Source organism: Equus przewalskii, chromosome 23 (genome assembly GCF_037783145.1).
Source record: "Equus przewalskii isolate Varuska chromosome 23, EquPr2, whole genome shotgun sequence".
Classification (NCBI taxonomy): Eukaryota; Metazoa; Chordata; class Mammalia; order Perissodactyla; family Equidae; genus Equus; species Equus przewalskii.
In genome coordinates, this window is record NC_091853.1 from 18,799,112 (window position 1) to 18,825,073 (window position 25,962).

A 25,962-nucleotide genomic window follows, 5' to 3' on the forward strand; every position below is an offset into this window, starting at 1 on the left:
TATCTGATACTCTTTCGTATTTAAACTAAAACAGACACATGGGTTTCCAGCCAGCGTAGCTCACCACAGTTTTGATTGCTGTGTTAGTCCTCAGGAACAGCTTGCTCCAGCAGATCATGTTAAAGCATTTGGGCAGTGTGAACTTCAGAGGGGCATTTAGATTTATTCTCAAAATTGACTCTCTCTAGAAATGTTGGTCAAATATTTAATCTGTAAGTGGCTCTTGACCACATCTGAAATGTGTGTGCATTACTCAATGCCTTCTGTGTACATGGTTCTCTGTGTACAGTTTTTTTGTGTGAGGACGATTGGCCCTGAGCTAACACCTGTTATCAATCTTCCTTTTTTTTTTTCTCCCCAAAGCCCCAGCACATATTTGTATATCCTAGTTGTAAGTCCTTCTAGTTCTTCTGTGTGGGATGCCACCACAGCATGGCTTGATGAGCAGTGTATAGGTCCGCGCCCAGGATCCAAACCAGCAAACCCTGGGCCACCAAAGTGGAGTGCATGAACTTAACCACTATGCCACCGGGCCGGCCCCTCTCTGAGTACAATTTTATTAAAGGGCTATCCCTACTGTTAACTTAACCTTCTTAAATCCAAGCATTCCCCACCCCTGCTGGAGGGACGTTCATCTCACTCTTCTGTTGTACTGTGTCTTCCCAATGAGATTATAAGCCCCCTTAAAGCCAATACTATCATATCTTTGCCATATCTACCATACTTTACATGCTACTTTCTTTAAAACTCTGAATATTTTTAAATTTAAAACAATCCATAAATGCTACTTTGTTCAAAACACAAATCAAAATTTGTCTCATTCCACAATCCTAAATCAGTCTAGTCATATACCCTTTTGCCCTGCCTCTCTGATTCTCACATCTATAATTTATAGATTTAGGTTTGAGTATACTTTGGTTTGTAAATGTGCGCTACTTTTTAAAGCATCTTTCAACTAGATGATCATTTTCTTGGAGTGATAGACATATATCTTAATGAATGAGTTCTGTTGTACTGCATCTTTTCTACTAGATATTCAATACATACTTGTTAAATTTTTAAACCACGTGTGTAAGTGAGCAAAAATGACTTCTAGGTCTCTTGATTTGAATCTTTTCATTTCACACAGAGCCCCCTCCCGTCATTCAAGTGCCTAATAATGTCACAGTCACTCCTGGAGAAAGAACAGTTTTGACGTGTCTTGTCATCAGTGCAGTGGATTACAATCTAACCTGGCAGAGGAATGACAGAGATGTCAGCCTGGCGGACCCAGCAAGAATGAGGATCTTGGCTAACCTCTCTTTGGAGCTAAGGAGTGTGAAATTCAGTGATGCTGGAGAGTATCATTGTGTGGTTTCCAATGAAGGAGGATCGTCAGCTGCTTCAGTTTTCCTCACGGTGCAAGGTACTGTGCTGGTGGTAACTTCTGAGTTATAGTGTCTTTCTGTCTTCCTCCTTTGATCGCTGTTCCCTTAAGCTGGCTATCTGACAGTGACAGCATCTACCGAAACAATTACAGTTTTGAATGATAGAATGTTTGTGGATCTTGAGTGGTTTAAAGCTGACTAAACTGGAAACTAAAACATCACTAACAAATAGGTGACTTTGAAACAAACACAACTAGTTCTGGTAGTTGAAGGCTTTTATTTTAAGAGAATATAAATAGAAATTGTTTCTGGAAGATTTAATAGTTTTAAATTCTCCAGTCTAACATGTGGACTTTAAAAATAATCTAATTGGTTAAAAAAATTCCCTTCCACTTTGAATATGTCATTTGTGTATATAACTAATTTACTTTTATTGTTTTAATTAAGGTTTAAAATGTTGCTCATCTTGGTGAAATGTTTTTGAAACTTAAGCTGAGTTGTTTTTACCTTATTTATCTTACTCACACACACACACAAAAGAATGCTTATTGAAAATAAACTAATGTAAGACAATCTTGAATTATGTCTACATAGACTAAATATTCAGGTAACTGAAAACAAGTGTACATATTAACAATGTGGTCTAGTGGCTACTAAATATGTATGTTATTCATGACCGTCAAATGGAGATCAGAAACTGTTCCAAAGCATCTCTTTTGGTAGAATCATATTTGGCTTCTAAATGTCTACAGAGCAGCTGGGACTCTTAATATAATGAGCAAATTACTGTTGGCAGTTTTTCACCGTTAAGCTGAAAGGTTCAGTTGCTGCCTCAGCAGAATATTTCATTTCAAATCCTTGATGTGGGAGACTGATTACCTCCGAATTAGGTCTGGCTGTTTGGTTACAGTATCAGAAACAACTTTATCAAATGCCTGAAGTAACACTCTCAGATAATTTTTTAACAAGGTTATCTAAGAGAATGACCATTGAGTTTCCAGGCTAGCTCTTAGAATGTTATTAATGGCACAAAAGCGAAACTACAGTGAGAATTAATAAGATGGTTGATATCTGATTCTAGTTTTCTCACTGGTAGTTGAGATATGTTCTGCAGTCCAAACGTGTGTCTTTTGCTGGTTAATCTGATGAAAGCTCTAGGGAAACCTTGCTTTTGTAAACTGTTCACTACATTTCCACATGGTAAACTGCCTTGATAATTTGACTCAATCCAGGTAGTAACTTGAGTTACTGGAATTTTGGAACTGTTTTTACCAAACTGATTGTTTCAGATAGAGCAAATGCTAATGGACTTTGGAAATTTGATCTTGGTTCTTTTCCTGAAGTCCCTTAGAATGAGATTGTAAAAAGAAAGCAGAGTCTTCCTTGTTTCCCCAGGTTAACGTTTTAGTCCGTTAGTATTCTGTTTAGTGAATTAGAACAGTGACTCTCAAACTTTCATGGATAAAGCATTATCCAAGAAACTTATTTTTAAGAGATCAGATTTCTAACCCTATGTCCAGAGAATCTGATTCCATAAGCATGGTGTGGGGCCTGGGAATCTGCAATTATAGCAGACTGCTCAGGCTGTTTCATGGACAACATTTTCTGAAAACAGCATTTGAATCTCTACAGAATGAATCCTGTGATCCAGAAATGTATATCTTTAAAGGAAGGCCTTGATTCTCTCTTCCTTCTGGTAAAATACAGTCATTATTATCCAGTATTTTAAATAAGTGCTGAGGTAAGATGTTATATAATATACAAAACATAAATACAAAAAATATATGACATTACGTGGTTATTGGTCAGCCTCTGTAATCTCTAGTGGAGTAAATCTGTTTAGAGGCATTATGTTATGGCCTGTCTAGTTGGTCTTGAGTTTGAGGGACCAATTTTGATGAAAAAGGACGTTTTAAAGATCTAACAAAAATATATTCTAGAATTGATGACATTTTTTAATAAAAAGACTCTAGCTATTGATAGGCATTTGAATGTATTAGTTTATGGTGAATGCGCTATGAAAGCTATGGCTATTTGATGAAATAAACTGCTGTACTTATGGTTATAATTCATGAGAACGTAAGATGCTTGTCAACTATTAACATTGAATCTTAAATTATAAATTAATTTCATCTTTATGCACTTAAATGTTTTAAAAAGTAGGAATAAAAAATAATGCCAGACGACTTAAAAGATAAAATAGTTCCTTGAACTGAATACACACTTCAGGAATAATTTTCTTGCTTACAGAGCAATCAGTTACTTAACTCATAGCCTTTCTTATGTTGCTATGTCTCTACAAGTTTGTTCGGAAACTATTTCTGTCTAGCGTATTTATAAGAGTTAAACATTCAGATTTTACAAATTTTTGCTAATATTTTTACAAAATATAGCAATAATTTTCTGGTTTAAAATAGTATACATCTAGCTATGACAGCCTCTCTTCTTCTAACAGTAAAATATCTGTAAAGACCTCAAAAAGACAAAAGTGAAGAATACTAAAAACCAGTGGCAATTAACAGTAGCAAAAATTTGGGGAGGAATGTTACATATATTGTATATAAAGATTTTTATATTATATTATTTATATTTTATATATTATATTTATATTTATATATTATATTAATATTATATATTATATAAATATGTATATTTAATTTTTAGTTATATTTTAAAGTCAGTGGAATGAAAATCCCAACCAGTGGTCCATCTTTTTTATGTTCACATGAAAGCAAGGAGGATATATCTCCATCCTTCTTCAACGTTTGCTCCAAAAAGAAAGTGTACTCTTTAGGGTGTCAGAATGCTGTCTCCTTATAACCATTAATAGCTATAAGCATCCAGTTAGGAAAACAATGGGATAAGAAGTGGACAGGCAACCTGGTCCCAGGTAGAAAATTGCAACCTGGGATATATGTTTCTCCCTAGATGAAAATATTTGGAAGCAAGGGAAATATTCAAGGGTGTCAGTTAGACATATTAGAGACAGATGGTAGCAGAAGCGGGCATCCCATCTCAGCCAGAAGAGTATCATGGTTGAGAATTCGGCAAGGAGCCATGCACTCAGACTCTCATGCGGCCACAGAACTGCAAGGGGGGTGCAACTGGAACAGCAGCAGGCAGAGAATAAAGCTAGGTCCATCCAAACACCTTGTTGACAGACATTGGGTCTGGATAGATATCAGCTTATTTGAGGATAAATAAACAGAAAATTATCAAAGCAAATGAAGCAAAACAGGAAAAGAATAAAGCATAGGACTTAAGAATGAATACTCGGGAGCAAAACAAGGGGGAAAAGACTTAGAAGAAATGGATCCTTTGAAGGTAGTTTATTCTAGAGAATGGAAAAAAAATGTTTAGTGTCACTAGTGTTTTTCGAAAAGACCTATCCTGCTTTAAGTGGAGTATATATTTATAAAAGAAGAACTGGCTAAGATGAAAGGACAATAGCAAGTGTGATGGAAGAAATAAAGAATTTTATGTTAAAAATGCAGTATTATAATGCAAGTCTGAATTACAGGAACTAAAGAGCAAAGTTTATACTACATGAAAATAAAATCAAGGGTGTGTTGCATAAACTTGAGAAGTTCTTTCAAAATGTTGAGGAAAAGAATGAAGAGTTGAATAATATTTTTTTTAAGTAGAAATAAAAATAGAGAATGGAACTTCAAGCTAAGATTTATAGGTATATGGCATATGTAGATATATGTAGCAAAGACAACTGAAACTAAAGAAATAGTCAAAGATATAATTAAAGAAAATTGTCCTAGGGAGAAAAACAATTATCCTGAGTGAGCAAATCAAGCAAGGTCAATGAAGGAGGCACTTCATTTAGACACATCCTGGCTAAAATTTCAGCTTACAGTATGAGGTAAAAAACTCCACAAGCATATAGACTAAACCAATGCATTGTAAATGGAGGAATAAATTCTCAGATATGCTAAAGGCTAGAAAATAATTGCAGTGGATATTTGTTGTATTTCGGCTCTTAGTGTCTGAACATGTCCCCTAATTTTGGGGAGGAATTCTTTATTATCTTGGCTGGAAGCAGAAAACAGATCAGATAATTCCCTGTCCCCAACCCCTTGTAGGTCACATGACCTAGAGTTGGCCACTCAGATGCTCCCAGTGGGACTTTAACTCTTACTAAGACCATGGACACTTTAGAAGACTTCAGTTTTGGCAACATCATGGAATTTTGAGTCCAGTAGCTGCAGAAACAAATGTCCCAGTAGCCCTTTTCCATCATCCTAATTTACCTCAGTGATTATTAGGCTCGTTATCAATTTATCAGAAGAGCCTTGAGAGGAAGTGCAGAAACAATGGCTCTTTGAATCAATCACACTAATGAGCATGAGAGAATGTGAATGGGTTGATATGCTTATTTCATTATGAGAATTCCTCACTATGGAGATAATGGTCTAATTAGACACAGGAAATTCCTCAGAAAAGAGATTCCCTCAGGCTCAGAAGTCCATGCAAACAAATAAACATACAAACAAAGAGAAGCTACGCACAGTTATGCTAGGGAGAAAAAAAGAAACCAACTAAATTGATATATACAAAAATGTGACTATGAAATTCACTACTGATTGTTTGAGGGCAATGGAAATATGAGTGACTTTTTTACTTATGCTCTTCTGTACTTGAAAAAAATAGTATTTAATAAGAATGGATTACTTTAAAATTTTGTGTAAATCGGATTTAAAAAATTTTGAAAATGCTCATGTTAATTTTACTAGGGGATTGAATTATATATGAGTAATATGTTTTCTTTCTTTGCTAAATATTCCATAGATTGCCCTATCACTTTGACATTTAAAATAAGATATAATTAAGAAAGTAAATAAAATAGTTTAAAAATGAGGAATAATTAAGAAAATAAATTAAGAAGTGCCTCTCAGGGGCCAGCCTGGTGGAGCGGCGGTTAAGTTCACACGTTCCACTTCTCGGCGGCCTGGGGTTCTCTGGTTTGGATCCCGGGTGTGGACATGGCACTGCTTGGCGCACCATGCTGTGGTAGGAGTCCCACATATAAAGTAGAGGAAGATGGGCATGGATGTTAGTTCAGGGGGCCAGGCTTCCTCAGCAAAAAAAAAGAAGTGCCTCTCAAAAAGTGTCAAGTTAGAATTTTTGACAGTACAAAAATTCAAGTTTGAAAGTTCAAGAGTCTGGAATTTTATAGACTATATTACGGAATAAGCTATTTTAAATCCTTTCTGAACCAAAGTGAGGTTGAAGAAAGGGAATAAATGCAGAATTTCAATTGACAGTTAAATTAGGTTTTCTTATACTGACTAGCCCAGTAAGAGAGCCATGAAAATCTCTTCTCTTTTCCCCTTTGCAAGATTTTCACAGGGATAAATTTTGACTTATAGAAGTCTATGTCCATGTTTGAATAAAGAAAATTGATTTTTATTAGCTCATCTCTTTTCTTAGACATTTTTAATACTTTGAAGTCTTGCTAGTGAAGCTTTTCATTTTTGAAGGTTGACCTGAGACCCGTGTACGTTTGTTTTAAATATTAATGCCATCTTTGTGGATTTCATTCAAATGCAATGAAATCATATACTTAAAATGAAAACCCCCAGATCATTACCTGCTATTAAAAGTTAATTTTATTCACTGCCGTGGTTGTTTGATGTCCCAGTATGAATCAGCACAAATGAATAAGACACTCTGTTAAAATACTGGCTTTTGTTGCCCTCTGTACAAGGAATGTAATAAGGATCGAATTGGAGGTCTTTAAGTTTGAAGGAAAATATTCTATTGAGATTTTGCATCAAGTATTCCCCACAAAAATGTGCAAGGAATATGTTATTTTCCTATAGAAATATTTGCTTTCCTAATTCTACGGTGATTATAAATTTCATGAAAAGTTAATATTCGCTTACTTTATCTGACAAATGTATTCTACTAACTCCATCGTTAGGCTCAAGTTTCAGCTATAACACAATCCAATGCTGTGCAATAAAATATATAAGTGAATATCATACATTTCATTTTCTTTCGTCTTTCATCCAAGATGTTGATGTACTTACTGTATAGATGTTGGACCACTTTAATTATAGAAGGAAAGAATCCTATTTCTCTAAAGCTTAGAGCGAGATGTTAAAATGTCTTTAAATAGATGATATAAGGAAAGTTAAAGAAGCAGACTTATTTACATTGTAAAAGGAAAAGAAAGGGATATAATGACATACTTCAAGTGTATAAGAAGTTGTTATAAAGAAGCTGTAGGGGCCAGCTTGGTGGTGCAGCAGTTAAGTGCACACATTCCGATTGGGCGGCCTGAGGTTCGCCAGTTCGGATCCCGGGTGCAGACATGGGACCACTCAGAAGACCATGCTGTGGTAGGCGTCCCACATATAAAGCAGAGGAAGATGGGCACGGATGTTAACTCAGGGCCAGGCTTCCTCAGCAAAAAGAGGAGGATTGGCAGCAGATATTAGGTCAGCGCTAATCGTCCTCAAAAGAAAAAAAAGCTAGACACCATGGACATTTTAATTTCTGGCAAAAATGGACCATAAGAAAATGTGTACTAAGCCAAGCCTGATGGATTTAAGTGGGCTAGAAAGAAGGATGTCAGATGTTGGAGAGGTTAAATGCTGGAATGTGATAGCCAGGAAAAGATGCTCATGCTTTCACAGTGTGGGGACTTCTGGGAAGAGATAAAACAGAGGAATCAGGAAATGCTTCAACCCACTAAATTTTGCAAATGCAGCTACGTACAAACATCTAAAAAATTTTGAGAGTTCGTAACATACATTGTGTCATCTAACTCTCACAAATTGTGTTACCTTTATGTCTGTATTTTGCCCATAAAGAAGTGGATTCTCTGAGAGGTTGGTGGCTTGCCCTAAGTTACAAAGTCAGTAGGTGGCAGAGCCCAGATCTGAACTAGGTCTTTCCATCATTCTGCGTTGTATACAGAAATGCCTATATATGCCATTAGCAGGCCCATGGTACAGGAAGGTAGAAGAAAGTATAAAAAGAAAATAAATAAAGGATTCTCGAGTAAGGATGTAAAAGTGAGAGATTGAAACTTTTTGAAAAATAGAAAAGGTACAAAGTGTCTGCAGTTCCCATTGCATGGGTGCAGAATCTCTGGAAATCTCAGCATTGTGTGTAATGATGACGTGGAGAAATCACTGCTTGATTTGAATTCCCTGCCCCTCCCTTACTCCTTCCATCTCTGGTGCCTTATAGAGCCGACCAGGGGCAGCACGTCAAGTTGGTGAATCCTTTGTCTTAAGTTCTGGAAGAGTAGCTGCTAAGGAGCAGTCGAGAGAGAGAGAACTGTAAAAATGCTACCAAAACAAACACGCAGAGCAAATGTGAGATGACTAGACTGTGAGCCCTATTAAGGCAGGACCTGATCTTCTTCAGTTTTGTGTCTTTAGTGCCTGACATAATATTTAGCATGCAGTATTGCCTGCTTGCAGCCTGTGGGAGGGCTGAGTGAGAAGTAGAGTGTTTAGGCAAGGGAACTTTTGCCAAGTCTGAAAAACAGTTATGTCATGACATGTATTAAAAAGTTATTTGATTCAAATGTTCAAACTTTGAGTTATTATTTTATAAATTAATTATCCAATTAAAAATTAATTCTGTTTCTAAAGATTAGATATTTGTACTACATGAAAAATATAACTTGCTCTTTTTATATGTGAGCAAGGGGGTGTAATAATTAGACTATTAAGAATAAAAATTGAGTTGGAGCTAATTCTGTAAAGTAGGAGTACTTATTTGCTGCATCTGCAAAAAATGTCTGATATGTTAGGAGCATGTGGCTAATGAGAATGCAAAACTGGTAGATGATCATTATGATCATGAGATCTTCATTTATGCTATTTCCCACAGCACTATCTAAATCATAGGTATATTTTTTCCCCATAATAATGAAACAAATACTGAAACACATGAAGTGGCTTGACTAAAAACACATTTTTACAAAGGGTCGGAGCTGGTGCCTTGTTTGTCCATTTGGTTATACATTTATTCATTCCTTCATGTGGTCATCAAAAATTTAAGTGTCAGACACTGTGCTCCTTGCTGTGCATATAAATGAGAAAAAAGCACCATCCTTCCCCTCAATAAGTCCATAATATAAGAAAGGACAGGGGCCAGCCCGGTGGTGCAGCGGTTAAGTTTGCACGTTCCGCTTCTCGGCGGCCCAGGGTGTGCCAGTTTGGATCCCGGGTGTGGACATGGCACTGCTTGGCATGCCATGCTGTGGTAGGAGTCCCACATATAAAGTAGAGGAAGATGGGCACGATTTTAGGTCAGGGCCAGGCTTCCTCAGCAAAAAAAGAGGAGGACTGGCAGTAGTTAGCTCAGGGCTAATCTTCCTCAAAAAAAAAAAAGGAAAGGACATAACTAAATCAAATTAATAAATATTTTCAACACAATGTGAAAAGAACTACATCAGGGTGCGACAGAAGCCTTTAAGTCTGCCTCAGTGATGAGTGGAGATTGAGAAGGACTTCACACAGGAGATGGTGCCTCAGGTATCCACTGGAATATACCACGTAGAAGTCAGGAAAGCCTTTCTAGATGGAGAAAATTACATGCATAAAACCGTGGAGAAACAAGGACACAGAAATGTGGGCTTGGTGAGAGTGGCGGATCCAGCTGAATAGGGAGACCGGTCCCCATGATGGTGTGATTTTCTCTTCCCTGTTGTTTTCAGTAGGCTTTCATACACGAGTAGAAGAATCCTTTTCATGGTTTTGTGGTGTTGGTTCAGCAAAAAGGGAACTGGAAAAAAAGTGGTTGCAGTGATGCTCTGTGGGGCTTAGGCTAGATAACAAAAGAAGAGAAGGTTAAAGGTGTGATCTGATAGATTGGAATAAAAAAGAAGTTTCAAAGGAGTTGTGGCCATGGCAAAGTTGGAAAAGGGAATTGTGGGAATCAGGGAGTGACAGCTGGAAGGATGGAGGTTGTGAACCTCAGATGGGACTCCTAAGACAAGTGTTCTTTCGGTCGCATTGTGGGTTGCTTCCCTGATAAGATAACCAAGGTAGCAAATGAATTTGTCTAGCAACATAAATTAACTGCCAGATTTTGAAGTCTCTCCTTCAAGAAGTGCTAGGTAGGTCCACTTTCATATGCTTTTGATTCTATGCCTAGTACATATTTTGTAAAATTATCCCTTTTTTGAATACCTTAACTACCTTTTTCTAAAAGACTTAATTTTGTTAGAGCAGTTTTAGGTTCACAGCCAATTTAAGAGGAAGGTACAGAGATTTCCCATATATCCCCTGCACGTGTATAGCCTCCTCCATTGTCAACATCCCCCACCAGAGTGGTACATTTGTTACAATTGATGAACCTGCACTGACACATAATCATCCAAAGTCCCTAGTTTACATTAGGGTTCACTCTTGATGTTGTACATTCTGTGGGTTGGGACTAATGTATAATAATGTGTATCCACCATTATAGTATCATACAGAGTGTTTTCACTGCCTTAAAAATGCTCTGTGCTCTGCCTTTCTATCTCTCTCCCACCCTCCCAACCCCGGGAAACCACTTATCCTTTTTTAGTGTCTCCAAAGTTTTGCCTTTTCCAGAATGTCCTATAATTGGACTCATACAGTATATAGCTGTTTCAGATTGGCTTCTTTCATTTAGTAATATGCATTTAAGATTACTCATGTCTTTTCATAGCTTGATAGCTTATTTGTTTTTAGCACTGAATAATATTCCGTTGTCTGGATGTATATAACCAGCATTTTTTTTTTTTGGTGAGGAAGATTGTCCCTGAGCTAACATCTGTGCCAGTCTGTCTCTATTTTGTCTGTGGGTTGCTGCTGCAGCATGGCTTGATGAGCAGTGCATAGTTCTGCACCGAGGATATGAATCCGTGAACCCTGGGCCACCAAAGCAGAGTGCGTGAACTTAACCACTACACCACTGGGCCAGACCCCATAACCAACTTTTTAATGAATTAATTTACTAATTAATTAATTTATTTATTTATTGAGGAAGATTAGCCCTGAGCTAACATCTGCTGCCAATCCTCCTCTTTCTGCTGAGGAAGATTGGCCCTGAGCTAACATCTGCTCCCAATCCTCCTCTTTCTGCTGGGGAAGATTGGCCCTGAGCTAACATCTGTGCCCATTTTCCTCTATTTTATATATGGGATGCCTGCCAGAGCATGGTTTGATAAACGGTGTGTAGGTCTGTGCCTGGGATCCAAACCAGCGAACCTTGAGCAGCCAAAGTGGAGTGCATGAACTTAACCTTTACGCCACCAGGCTGCCCCCTTTCCTCCCCCTACAGCTTTTGATAGTCAAAAGGTCTCCTTACCATAATTGATTCTGGATCAGGAGATACGTGTAAAATAGGTAAAGCTGTAATAGTTTCCTTTTAATATGCCATAAAGTAATAGCTAGTTATGGTTTGCCACTTTTTTCCAGGTCAGATGAGAATGTAAGTCTAAAGTTGGCCTTCCTCTCTTATTTGCAAATTCTATGATTTGGGAAAACTGTTAAAGAGAGCCAATAAAGAAAACATGATGCGGTATTCAATGTTAATCACTGTTTACTTGAAGATTTCCTGAGTAAGAAAGAATAAAATGTTTAAAATTGTATCTTTCTCATCAATCATATTTATTATCTTAATCTGCTTTGTTTCATCATCTAAAGAAGTCCCTGAATTCATGATTTTTGTTGTTCTTGTTAAGGAAAGAAAAAGTATAGCATTAAATGGAAACCATGTTAATATATAAATAATTTTATACTAGGAATTACTTAAAATGGATATCAAGGCAGCAAACATTTGTACATATGCATATACTTGTATCTTATATTGGAAAAATAAAAGTTGTAGATTTTTAAGAAAAGAAGATGCATATTTGCCATTAAGTTTTTGTCGTGAAATAGTCTTACCTAAATCTGTCATTGCGTGTCTCTGAAATTATTGTCTTTCTCTTAACTGAATTTCATAAGCACATCGGTGTTTGGGTGCGGGTTTTTTTGCAAATCTAGCATGCAACTGTCAAGATGTAGTCATTGCCTGTGTGTGTTGTTGCCGATGCACCACCTACTGGTGAGTCAATGAATTAGCGCCCTTCTCTCAGATTTCATAGATCTCTCTAATCCAGCACTGTCCAGTGGGACTTTCTATAATGATGGAAATGGGGTGTATCTATGCTGTCCCATAGCTGTATGTGGCACTTGAGCACTTTAAATATGGCTGTGGCACCTAAGGAACTTGTTTTGAAATTTGATTTAGTTTTAGATCATTTAAATTTGAGTTTAAACACACATGTGGCTAGTGGCTCCTGTATTGGACAGCACAGCTATAGTCTTTTCTGGAGAAAGAAGAAAGGCAGAAATAGCAAGAGCCCAAGGCTTAGGAAACTTATTGCAACTGCCATGTATGTTAACCGCTGTCATAATTCATCTAAATTATTGCCATTTAGGAATAATTCTACCATTTTGGAAAGGTTGTAGCCAGGTCTTCATATTTCCATTGATGAGATCATTTGGAAATGTTGCATTTGATTCCATATCTTTCGGATTTTAGTGGCCCTTGCTTCTTTCCCCGGGCAATTAATCTCTGTTTTTCTTTGTTTGGTTTGTTTGGTCAATTGGTTGGTTTTTAGTTTTCATGTTTTGCTTTTTGGAAGGAATTCGTGATCACTTGTGTGAATGCTAATAGCCATTGTAAAACTTAAAAATGTTAGAATATATTTCATTGCCATTTCTACATATTGAAAATTAAGGAAAAGTTAAAAAGCCCATCTGTCCATTGTAAATCATTCTTAATGAAATTTTGTTAGTTTCATTGTGCAGGCTTTGTGCTTAAAAATTAGCACCAGAACTAGCTGGAGTCACCTCCCTAATCAGAAATGGAAGTAATGCGTTTGTGAACAATGTCAATATGTTTTCAATAAACTGGTTGAGCTAAATCAGTAGGTACACATCTGCTAGGATAAGACATAACTAGTAATTAGAGTCCTCGGCAGGCTCAATGATAGTCATTATGTAACTTTTTGAAGTTAACTTTTTCTACAGGAAATATAGATACTTAGAAGAGCCAGAGATCTTGTAAAATATGTTTTACAGTCTGTGTGATTCAATAACAATTAGGTTCAGTAATTAAATAGCAATTATTTTCCAATTTCTCATGTAGCATTGCGTGGTGTTAGATCATTGAATGTTTTAGGGGAATATATTACCCACAATGAAAAATATTTCTGGAAACAGTTGTAAACCAGTTCTATTATGTTTGCAGAAATATAAATCAATTAGGCAGTTGGGCTGAATGTAGGTTTTAACTATCTCCGAAATGAAGATATTTACTTAGATTTTAATGGAACTCAAGTAAGAAAAGATACTTAATACCAAAAACTAGTTAATGGAGTATCTTTCTTCTCATCAGAGTCTTGATTCCTCATTACATACACTTTTCAGTAGGAACATTTAGAAGCTTGGGAATCTTCCATCACGGAGATCAATTGACAGCCTTGAAATACTTTTTTTCCAAAATGTAATTTAATGCCTTTTTAAACAACGACAGTTGACAATTGATTGTTCCACTAGGTTCCTTTTGGGCACAAATCCTTTTGGGGGGAGGGACATAAAAGCTTCTAAAACTTTATAACCCTACTTCTTTTGATCGCTGAAAGTTACTGAGATAAAAATCCTTTCATGGCAGATTCTGTTGATCTAATTGCTTCTCAGGGTAATGAAAAAGCACTAGACAAGGAGTCAGGATCCTTGGGATCTGTTTTCGGAAATCATGCCTTACTCCTCTCTCTCTGTGCTCTTTTCCCCAGACCACACAAACACAGTGTATCGATTTTTAAAATTGAATTTCCAATACCCTTTTTATTTATGGATGTCTACTGGGGATACATTTTCTGTGGGCTGATCCCGGAATCAGGGGTGCTGATAGGAATCAGTGTAAGAGAGTTAATGTGAAATTTAGAGTTCAGATGGAATTAACTGAGGCCTAATGATATTTGGGGGCCCAGATGCCTCCCACTTTCCCTGTGCATGGTTAGTTCCATGCTTCACTCTCTCCCATCACTCCCTTCCTTCTTACCTCCACTGACAACACCCTCATTCCACTTGTGTGTTGCTTGCCTCTAAACTATTAAAATCCTCTTTCTATGGACTTCCTTTCTTTCAATTTTGTTGCCCCACTCTACTCTATAGTACAACCAGGTGAATTTTCCCTAAATATTGCTTTAAATGTCCATCCACTCAAAACCTTTTTGTAGTTTCCTAATTACCCCAGAATACAATGTACATCCTTCAGTCCTCCACAAACTGACTCCTTCATAATTCTTGTAACATTTCATCTTCAACCTTTATCTTAATAAAACAATGTATGGAGAAGAAAAAAGAAATAAAGCTGTTTCTTTTCTATATGTGAATACCATTCACCTTAAAAGAATCAGATACTCATGTGTCTTTTTCTTTACTCATGTTTCCTTAATATGAGTAATGGAATATTTGAGCTTGATAGTAAGGCTTCGCCTCTACTTATAGATTAAAAGTAAAGAAACTATCAGGTTAATTATTTTGTGCCATAAAATATTACTGATGCTGCTAAATTTTAGATGTCAGGGTATATCAAGCCGATAATTTTCAGTGTCTGTGTATGAGATTTGAATTATCTTAGCATCAAATTCAAACGGATGGGTAAGCACTACTCTTGTCCTGTCTCTAGTCTCCCAAACTAAGCTTTTCTTCCCTCCCCACCTCTGGGTTTATTTATTTATTTATTTTTTTGAGGAAGATTAGCCCTGAGCTAACATCCATATTCATCTTCATCTACTTTATATGTGGGATGCCTGCCACAGCATGGCTTGACAAGTAGTGTGTAGGTCCACACCCACTGGCGAACCCCAGGTGGCAAAATGGAACCTGCAAATTTAACTGCTGTGCCGCTGGGCTGGCCCCTCCCGAACTGAGCTTTTGATGACAACTGAATGTTTTCTCTGCCAGGCTCCATGTCCATTATTCCCTCAGTGGATTCCTGTTTCCCACTGCTATGACTCCAGCCCCTGCTTCATTACTTTCCATCCCTCTGTGATTTGCCCTAACTCCACTCTCCATTTCTTGAGTCACAGAGGCATCCCAGCTGCCTCCAAATTACATCATTCTCATTCTAGTTCACTGGCTTAGCTCTCAGAGCTGTTCTGACTCTAATACTCCCTGTCTAAATCCTACCTATAACGTGAAGCCCCGCTCGTAAACCACCTCCTTTCTGAATATTGTCAGTCTCTTTGTTCTGGTTTCCTGAAGAACTTTTATTTTTTTGCCACACAATTTTGCACATATTCACAATCAATTTCATGTGTTTAGTTACTTTTTTCCCAATCATATGATGTGTACTGTGAGAGACTTACTGTCTCACCCCCTTTTTTTTTTAACCATAGTGCCTTGCACAGAAAGAAAAACACAATTGCACCCCATAGATGTTTATCCCTTAATTGTTGAATGGGCCTCAAAGTAACAATAACAGACTCTGGGGAAGATTTGGGTCACTAACCTTATCTTTCATGTTTCTGTGTTTAACTTCAATGGCTTATTTGAATCACATCCACAGTTTTAGATTTCATTGTGTAAGCGCTTTCTTTTCCAGTTGTAGTACATGTTAGCATGTGACTGCTTACATTTAAAACCATATTTTATATCAAAATCTGATAATCTCATAAAAATTTATAGAGATGTTATTTTTGAAGTACTGTTTAAACTAGTTTAGCCTAACTCAGATTTATAGCATGTGAGTGAGTTTTGGAAAATTTTATGAAACAGGTCAAAGCAATTTGTCACTTTTGAGGTGACACAGTGGCTGCTGAATTTCCAAATGCTTGTGCTGGTCAGTCTTAGGAGTAAAAGTTAGAATAAGTGGGATGGTATTTATTTATATGGTATGAGTTTAAGGTTTTCTTTAAAACAGATTATCTTCCTAAATATCTGGGAACAGAAGAAATTTCCTATTGATTCCATTAGCTGCTCCTTTATGAGGAGGATTTTCGAAGCTGAAGATGAACACAGGAGCCCTGGTTAAATTTGAGCATATTCAGTGTATAGTGACATTTCCTCCACAATCACATGTGCTGTCACGTGGAAATCAAAGGGCCAGGCATGTTGTGTCTGTTTGAACACGAAAAGTATTAATTTGTTTTTTATGGTGTCAGCAAAGGGTGAGTGTCTGTCACCAATTAGTCCATGTCACCAGAGAGAATATTGCAATGAAAAAGGAAATATTTCTCAAGATGATCATTGAAGTAAGTCCCTAATGACCACAATTACTTCACTAAGTATGAAGTTGACATTATCATAACCATATGCTCATTATGTCATCATAATGCTTTTTTAACATGTACCAGGTGACATACATATTAGTGTGTTTTTTTCCACCAGTAAAATGTGGAAAAAGTAAATATATCTTATTTTTTTCAAATTGCTAATAAATTTTGAGTACCTGGAAACATCTCAAATTTCAGAAGAATCAAATAAGACTTAATAAGTTTTATTTATTAGTAGGATGTATAATCTTAATAGAATGGGCAAGTGTGAGAATTGTGATGAAGTTTCATTTGTAGATATCTATGTCTAGATAATACATATGTACGTATATATTTAAATACTTTAGTACTTATTTTCTCATTTTGTCATATTTTACTATATAATGGAATATTAATAATAGCAAAAATTACGTAGTGCCTATTATGCGTCAGAAGTTGTTCTAAGTATTTTGTGCATCTTAATTTAGCTAATCCACGATAATGCTGTGAGTTAGATGCTATTATCCCCATCCATGTAGAGACCAGACATCACTGATTAGTTAACCATTTTGAACCTTAGTTTCTTTATATGCAAAATAGCAGTAACCTTTCATAGGGTTATTGTGGAACATAGATGATGGGTCTAGAGTTAGATACCTGGCACATAATAGGCTCTGGATAACTTTTGCCCACTTTCCTATTTCAGTGAGCTGACTACTAGAAAGAGATTCAGTCCTTAATTGTACATAATATGCTTTTGTGTGCAATCTTCTGTGAGATCTTTGAGGTCGTAAAGTGTCTGAAACATAGTAGGTACTCAATAAATGTTTGTTGTGTGAAAGAATGAAAACAAAGAAATTTGCCCAACTACTCTAACTATACCAATGGTGAAATATATTTTAAATTGTTGCTTAGGTAATTCAGAGCATTACTATTATAAGATGAATTTGTTGATGATAATTAAATCACCTTGAAGAGAGAGTCCTTAGATCTTTTCTTTGAGAATTTCCTACCAGAGGCATAACAGCAACAAATCAGACCTAGCTGATCACTAACAGGAAGTATGCCTCCTGTGTGTGAAGATGACATTGGAGATTTCCAAGGGTTAGGTGAGATTTTATTTTCTCTAGTCTTTGCAGGCAGAGCAATGGCTGTTTTCATGGCCACTTAAAATTCATTTTGCCAACTTTACCGTTAATAGTATGTTAAGACACCTAAGTCTTAAAGAAGTGTTTATTTTTTATGTTTAAGATCATAATCTATGTTTAACTATTTTAAATCCTTGGTGATAAATTGTAAAAACTTACATATTTTGCTTTTGTTATGATTAAAATATAAAGAATGATTTAATGCCTTAATACCTAATAGAGTGCCATGTTCCCATTGCTTTGGTTAATGAAAAGCAAGTTGTTATTTATGTTGATGGTGTTGACGGTTGATGGTGTTGGTGGTGATGATAATGGTGATGACGGTGATGATTATGGTGGTGAAAAGAGATTGCAAACCAACTAAGAATGGATTACCTCTTCCCAAAACCTAAAATTGGACTCTAGACTTTGATGGAGTTGAACTATTGTTCTTTAATTCCTTTTTCTTGCTCCATTAATACTTTATTAAAACGCGGAGTTTTTTCTCAGAATTTTAAAAAAATTAACAGTTGAAATAATTATAGTGAAATCTATTACATCCTTCTTTAAACTAATCGAGTAAAGGCTGAATTCTGACCATCTTTGTTCAACTGTTATTTGGTAGAAATCCAGTTCTGCCTTGCTATGTTTGTTCATGTTCTTTCAGATTTTCTCATCGTCAGCAGGAATACTATTCTTTCAAGGGCAATGGTAAATTTCTCACCTTCTTGTGGGATGATGTCATTCCATTTGTATGTTGCACATAGTCTTATTTCATGACCCTCAGCAGCACCCTATATCCAGGCTTTATTTGAGAAATGACCTCTTAGCTTTCTGCATCCTGCTTTGGGTAACTGGCATTTATTTTCACTTTGATATCTGAACTACAGAGCCTACCAGTGGGATTCTTGCTGGGAGAGATGCCAGGCCAATTCTGCCAGATTTTATTGGAAGGCACCATGTTTAGACAAGAATCCCGAGAGCTTCTGAATCTTTGCAGTAATCTTATGTCAAATGAGCTAGATATGAGAGATATTTTATTTTAGAAAGGTGGGACTGAATAAATGTGGATATTCAATAAATTCCAAAGAGAAAGAACTATTCATTTCTAACCCCCTCGTCCCCTGAAGATGCTCTGCAACACCCCACTGCATGTGTAACCCTCCAGCGTTTCCGAATTGATGGACTCCAGATGGAATCACAATTTGAACTTACTGGCCATGGCCAATCTGCCCTTGACCTCACACATTTCTCTAGCCCTACGTTCACCAAGAAGAATCCACGGAATAATGACTATCAACCAAGTCCACAGGCCGGAAAAACCCTTCAAACATTCACTTCAAAGACAATCATAATTTGAAAAACACAATGTAAACAGGAAAAAAGGGCGGGGGGCGACTGTAAGCTGCTAGCAATTAGGCACTAATTAGGTTTGTTCAGTTGCGTGGCTGCCCAGTCCAGCAGTTGAACTTGTCTCTCTTTCAAATGTATGGGGATTCCTCAGACTGATTTTTTTGTAGTGAAACTAAGCCACAACTTGCAGACTAACTTGTAGTTAAGATATATCGTAAATATATCCAGATCTGACAAACTGGATTTCTCAATTTCATTTTTACTGAAAGCCCATTTTCCATTCAATGGAAAGCTGACACCACGCATCTCTGTTTGGCTCTTCACTGCATCCCTAAAAGCTAGCACAGAGCTTGGAGCATCATTATTGTGCAAAAAGCACGTTATTGAATTAATTTATTTTTATTAATACTCATTACATCTATTTCAAACACTGTGGAAATGAATTTATTTTCATTTATCTTATTGAGTGGGGGTGGTTACAGTAAGAAAATTATTTAACATTTCTGTGATGGTACCTTCTTTGAAGATTAATTGTTACCCAATAGTAATATAGATGTAAAATGTGTAATTGATTAGACCATATAGATCAACATCCCAGTTACCCCAGAGAATTTTTGTATCCTTTTTGACAGTAAATTCCTGATTTAATATTTCATTTTCAAAAGTCTTTTTTTTGCCACAGAAGTGGAATGCAATAGGAATTTTGAATAATTGATATTTTCTGTTGAGTTGAAGTCCTGTAAATCCATGGGCATGAAGCAAATGATCAGTATAGTAGAATCTTGAGGGGCTGGCAGGCATGCAAATTCTCAGAGCCAGGTTACAGTTTAGGAATGACCTGTATTCCATCAACAGTTTCAAGGGTCTGTTATTTACAAGTCACTACATAACATATAAGGGATGTTAAATACTGTAGGATATAATGGAATACGGAATAATATGAAAGACCGGGTCTCTACTTCAACAAATTTACAATCTAATAAAGAGAAAGAGCAGTTCAAGCAAAGCAGGCAGCAGTCTCAGTCTGGACAAGTTGTGGCTCCAAACCTGTGTTTGCTACAAAGAGGCAAAAGGCCCTGTCTACAGACTTGACTGAAAATAGGTTGATATTAAAGTTCCAGATTCGCAGACAGAAGCCAGTGGTCAGCTGGTGGGAACACAGTAGCAAGAGGCCACATGGTAACCAGTCCAGACGCAGAAACATGACATCAGGATGAAATTCATTTGACTCTCAAAGGGAATTTACTTCCCCTACTTTCATTGCTCTTGGTTTCTCTCCTGAACTGATCAGAGGCTGATCCCTAATAGGGGTCACCCAAAGAGCTCCTTCCCAGCCAGAACCTGGGGAGGGATCCCGAGGCCAGCACCACTGGAGATCTGAGGGCACTGCCAGTGGTATGCGTCCCAGCATGGTCATACCGTGGAGCTCTGGCCATAGCTGACCGTGGGACCGCTGCTGCTGCTGCTCATGCGGCTGAGCTGCACAGCTGCGTTCTAAGCCAAGATCACCCTGTACTGCATGATCTGATTCGTGGACTCCCCTGTGGCTGCGGTCACCTGCCTGTTGTGCCACTGCGGCCAGACAGTGGAGAATAAGGGCATCATCGGTTGATTCATCCAGCCCTTCAAGTACATTTATGGCCTTCACTTTGAGATCAAGGGCCCCCAGAAGCTGGAGGTGGACAAGCCCTGTGTCATCATTTCAACTACCAGAGCATCCTGATGTGATGGGCCTCATGGAGGACCTTTCCAAGCACTGTGTGCAGGTTGCCAAGTGAGAGCTGCTCTTCCTGGGGCCCGTGGGCCTAACCATGTACCTCGGAGGCATCTTCTTCATCAACTGGCAGAGCTTTAGCACCGCTGTGACCGTGATGGCCAGATGTAGGCCAGCATATGGTCAGGGAAAACCTCAAAGTGTGGATCTATGCAGAGGGCCCATGGAAAGACAATGAGGACCTGCTGCCTTTCAAGAAATGTGCCTTCTACCTGGTGATCCAGGCCCAGGTGCCCATCATCCCCGTGGTTGCTCCACCTGGTCCTCTTTCTACAGCTCCATGGTAAAGCTCTTCACCTCAGGAACAGTCAAGGTGGAAGTGCTGAACCCCATCCCCATCAGTGAGGCCTGATGTCCCCGAGCTCATGGACACCTGCCACTAGGCCATGAAGACCACCTGCTTCCACATGTCTAAGACACCCAAGGAGAATGGGGCGACTGCAAGACCTGGAGGAGGGGTGGGTGGGAGGCAGAACCTGGCTAGAAAAGGGACAGAGCAGAGGGACCCATGCCACCAACCACATACACACCCAGGTCTGCCCTTGCTGCCACATATCACTGTGTCTTCCTCCCGTGGCTCCCCTGGCTTTCATTAGGCCCTGGAAGTGAGAAGCCCCTTCCTCTCCCTGGCCTCGAATCCAAGCTCATGATGTCTCCTCAAAGGAGAGTCAGCCAGACCCTCCCTAAGCTCTGCGGGCAGGGCCTTGCCCACCCTCGGATCTCCAGGATCTGGGAGTAGAAGCAGGCCTGGGGCTCCAGATGAGCTGACAGGGCTGGACTGAGCTGCAAGACCTTAGAAGGAATGGCTAGAGGTGAGGTCCTCCGCCCTCCTGCCCTGGGCCTGCTGGGTGCAGAGGCAGGCTCTGGGATCCTGGCCAGAGCCTGAATCAGGCTCTCTGGTAGAGGAGGAACTCTAGGGGGGCCAGGACCCCCAGTCTCGTTCAACCTGGGCTACAGGGAGCCCGAAAGCCGAGTCTGATGCTCTTGCTGCCCTTGGGGAACAAGACTGCTGAATCGGTACTGCAACTGGTCCTTTTCATAAATGAACTCTTGGAAGTGCAAGTAAAATTTTAAAAAATAGTGAAGGTGTAGGGGTGTGAAGCCTGCATTCTGCTAACAGAGAAAGCTCCTAATATCAAGGTAAATTGGCATTTCACTATATATGTTTCTTTTTATTTGCAGAACCGCCTAAAGTCACTGTGATGCCCAAGAATCAGTCTTTCACAGCAGGATCTGAGGTCTCCATCATGTGCTCTGCAACAGGTTATCCCAAACCGAAGATTGCCTGGACCATTAATGATATGTTTATTGTGGGTTCACACAGGTACTGGGTTTGTATCATGTTCTCTGTTTTTACTGAGAAAAGTTGATTAAATTTATGGACAAAATTAATCTGACCAAATCCCTAAGGTTAAGGGGGGTTTGGCCAAAATCCACAGCTTTAGCTTTTCTAAATAGGCCAGGAAATGTCAAGAAAGTATAAATGATGAATTTATAAAGTTTGAGTTTCTTCTGTGTTGAGTTCGGTAGCTGGGACTAAGTGCTTCCCAATACTTTGTGTTACAAATGTAACACCATAACATTTGGTTTATCTTGAGTAATTGAAATGGGGCTAATAGAGTTTCTGTAGGGTGAAGCAATGTGTAGTTTTAACTAGTCTGTTCAAGGCGTGGTCCTGTGAGTTAACAGAAGAGAGAGGGAGAGGCAAAGAGCAGAGCAGGGGCTCTGATTAAAGTGTGTGCAGACAGTCTTTGTAATTCACGTTCCCTTCTGCCAACTACACTGAGAGGTATTTTATTCCGCTGGATGTTTTTAAAAGACATTGAATCTTCTCACGCTCAAAGAGTGTAATGAACGTGTGGAACATAAACAATGAAGTTTCCAGCCGTCGGGCTTCCATTACTCTGCGTTCGGCATGAGGAGGAGGGCGTAGGTATGAGCCAGATTCTATTCCTGGACTCGTCACTGCTCACTGTGTGACAGGAGGCATTGCATCTCTCAGGTTTCATCTGGAGGAACTGTTTGGCATAGCATTCACACAGAGCGAGACTGCCTGGGTGCAGATTCCACTTCTTCCGTTAACTCTGGCTTTGTGCAAGTTATATAACCTCTTTGCTCATCTGTGAAACAGAGATAGTAATAGTATCGAAATCACTGAGTTGTTGTGAAGATTTAAAATGTTAATAAATGTAAAGCTTCCAGAGCAGTCCCTGGCACATGGCAAGTACTGGATACATGGAATTATTCTTACTATTACATTTCTTGTAAAATGATGACATTAATCATTGCTGCAATCAGCACCAAAAATGTAACTCTAAAATATTTGAAGATATTTGAAAGGAAGATACTATAGTTCCTTGATACTATTATGAAAGTATTTTCAATTTTATTTTCTTTCTGTCCATAGGTATAGGATGACCTCAGAAGGTACCTTATTTATCAAAAATGCGGTTCCCAAAGATGCAGGGATCTATGGTTGCCTAGCAAGTAATACAGCTGGAACAGATAAACAGACTTCTACCCTCAGATATGTTGGCAAGTATAAGTAGTTTAAACGACAATTAAATAGGATGAATATCATCTCAAGTAATGTAAGAGTACTTTTCTGAAAATTGGTATTAGGAATGAGTTATGCCCAGTCTTATAATTTATTAATCGTTTGACCCAGTGATTAAAGCAAATATTGTAATTTGTAATTTATTAATCATTTGACACATTGATTAAAGCAAATATTGTAATTTAAAAGTTCAGGGAGTGAATAGCTTCATTAGTCAACAGAAATCAAGGAAGTTTCCAGATTGTTTTCAGAGTTCTATCCTTCCATGGTTTATCTGTTCTCTGCAATATTTCACTTACAAATAAATTCTATTTCCTCTCTAGTTTACCTCAACTTCCATTTTATATTTTCCACTTACATTCAAAACTGTTTATAACATTTCTGTTATAATTAAATGTTTATAGTATTTCTGTGATTTGTCTTGTCTAGATATTATTTTTGCTTTTCGTCCTCAGTTTTTTTCCTCCAAACTCAAACATATATTGAAAATGTCCTTCATGACAATTATTCTATAATATAATATATTTTAATATATATATAATGTGTAGTCTAATATATTCTAATATATAATCTTATATATTCTAATAATAAATAATATAAAGTAGAATAGAACATTTCTTTCAATTTGGCCTTTCTTAGACAAGTAAAAGACAAGGGAATTGCTCGTGCATTGTTAGTTCGTAAACTGTGAATAATTAATGGCTGGCAATCCACCCTTTCACTCATTCTTATTCACCATCATTCATAGAAAGATAGTGGAACTGGCAGTGGAGAGGAAGGAGTGGAAAAGAGCCACAATAAAGATTGAGAAGTATAGTTGGTGTGAATAGATGCAGGAGGTAACAAAAATGTCATAAATAGTGAGTCTGAAAGCCGGGCAAGAAGTGTTTATGGAAATGAGCAATTCACATGGCGAATAGGTTTAGAAGGGAAGATGGGCTCAAATTTAGAGATAACAATTAAAAATGTTCACAGAACACCCAGGTGGAGAGGGAACTGACAGTTGGGAATGTAGAAAGGGGGCTGAAACAGATTCTGCATTGCAGAAACGAATGTTGGTTCATTCACAAAGAAGCCAAAATATTCAACCCATTTGTTTAACTTATTAATCACCCAGAGTATGTAAAATGTTGTGCTAAAGACTGTGGAGTGTAAAATAAAAAATGTATGTTAGGAAGTCTTTATTTTCAAGAGCTTGCATAATGGGAGTGGATATACACGGAGAAATATAATCCAGCAGACAGAGAAGTACTACGCTAGAAGGCTGGCAGAGGGGAAGATTAATTCTGACTGGGGAATTTGCGAAGATTTCTCCAAGGAGACAGAGATTTAAGCTCAGTCTGGAAGAACGAGTGGGATTTGAAGAGTTATAGCATAGGGCCTTTCAGGCGGAGAAAACACCTTTAGCAAAAGCCAGAAGATAGGAGAGTGGGGCATTTGGAACAACAAATGTAGCTCCATACCTTGTGATATGTAAAGAAGTGTAAAGGAGGGTAAGGTTAAAAAGAAAGCTATGCACCGGTTTATGATTTTTGAAAGCTAAACTAGGGAACTGTGAAATGGAATCGCTGAAGGTTTTCTAGCAAAGGAGTAACAGGATCTTTGGGAAGTTAACTCCTGGCTTTGTTTAAAACTACCTCAGTTCAAGTTAGGAAATCCTCAAATGCCCAGTTAAGAGAAAAATGTGAGTGAAGTAAAGCATTAGGCAAGCAAGGGAAGCAAACAGAGCTAAGGGAAGAAATTTAGAGAATGTCTATATTTAGCGTCAAAGGGAAAAATAGAGTTGAAATTGGGAGACTCCTTTTTTTTTTGAGGAAGATTAGCCCTGAGCAAACATCTGCTGCTAATCCTCCTCTTTTTTTGCTGAGGAAGACTGGCCATGAGCTAGCATCTGTGCCCATCCTCCTCTACTTTATATGTGGGATGATGCCTGCCACAGTATGGCTTGACAAGCTGTGTGTAGGTCCGCACAGGGATCTGAACCAGTGAACCCCGGGCCACCGAAGTGGAACCTGTGAACTTAACCACTGTGCCGCTGGGCCAGCCCTGACACTACTTTTTATAGAAGCAAATTTTAGCCTTAGACTGCAGCTATCTCTCTGTAGTTAGACATGAATAGCCTTAACATCACTTAGAAAAATGTTATAACAAATTTATCTGCATTGTATTAATTTAGCCAGGTGAGTCATATCTATCTTTAATTTAATTTGCCATTAATTTAGCTTGTCTTAATCTAGCCAAGTCAGTCTTATCATCATAGCTCTTTTAATTATATTTTTATTACTATTAACCTTCTCTCTGTTCCTTTAGTATTGTTTCTATAAGGTGTGTTCAGCTTTCCAAGATTTTTCTTTCCTTATATACTTCTTTTTTCATAAAGACCTTTCGATTAATTTCCTAAATGTTTTGGATTCTGTTTTATCCGAATTATGTTTGTCTAATATTCATTTGGCCTTAATAAATGATCTTTTCATCACACACATCTATGTACACTTACATTATAAGAATTTCCTTCTGTTTGTCAACACTGA

The 25,962-nt window shown here is 37.9% G+C and overlaps 1 protein-coding gene and 1 pseudogene across 9 annotated transcripts in view; both read left to right on the forward strand.

Annotated features, from left to right (window-relative positions):
* HMCN1 (hemicentin 1) overlaps positions 1-25,962 on the forward strand; it is a 434,632-nt gene that overhangs the window by 182,279 nt on the left and 226,391 nt on the right. For 8 of the 9 annotated variants that reach the window (XR_011532218.1, XR_011532219.1, XR_011532217.1 and 5 more), the window contains exons 11-13: positions 1,130-1,405; positions 22,057-22,198; positions 23,282-23,409. Coding sequence is in view for 3 of the 9 variants with exons in the window: in XM_008514091.2 (XP_008512313.2) it covers positions 1,130-1,405; positions 22,057-22,198; positions 23,282-23,409 (546 nt within the window). In the remaining 6 variants the exon portion in view is untranslated. Of the gene's footprint in view, positions 1-1,129; positions 1,406-22,056; positions 22,206-23,281; positions 23,410-25,962 lie in introns of all 9 variants that reach the window. The other variant, XM_070591551.1, reaches the window with a different exon arrangement.
* Positions 17,684-21,470, forward strand: LOC103547091 (1-acyl-sn-glycerol-3-phosphate acyltransferase beta pseudogene; annotated as a pseudogene).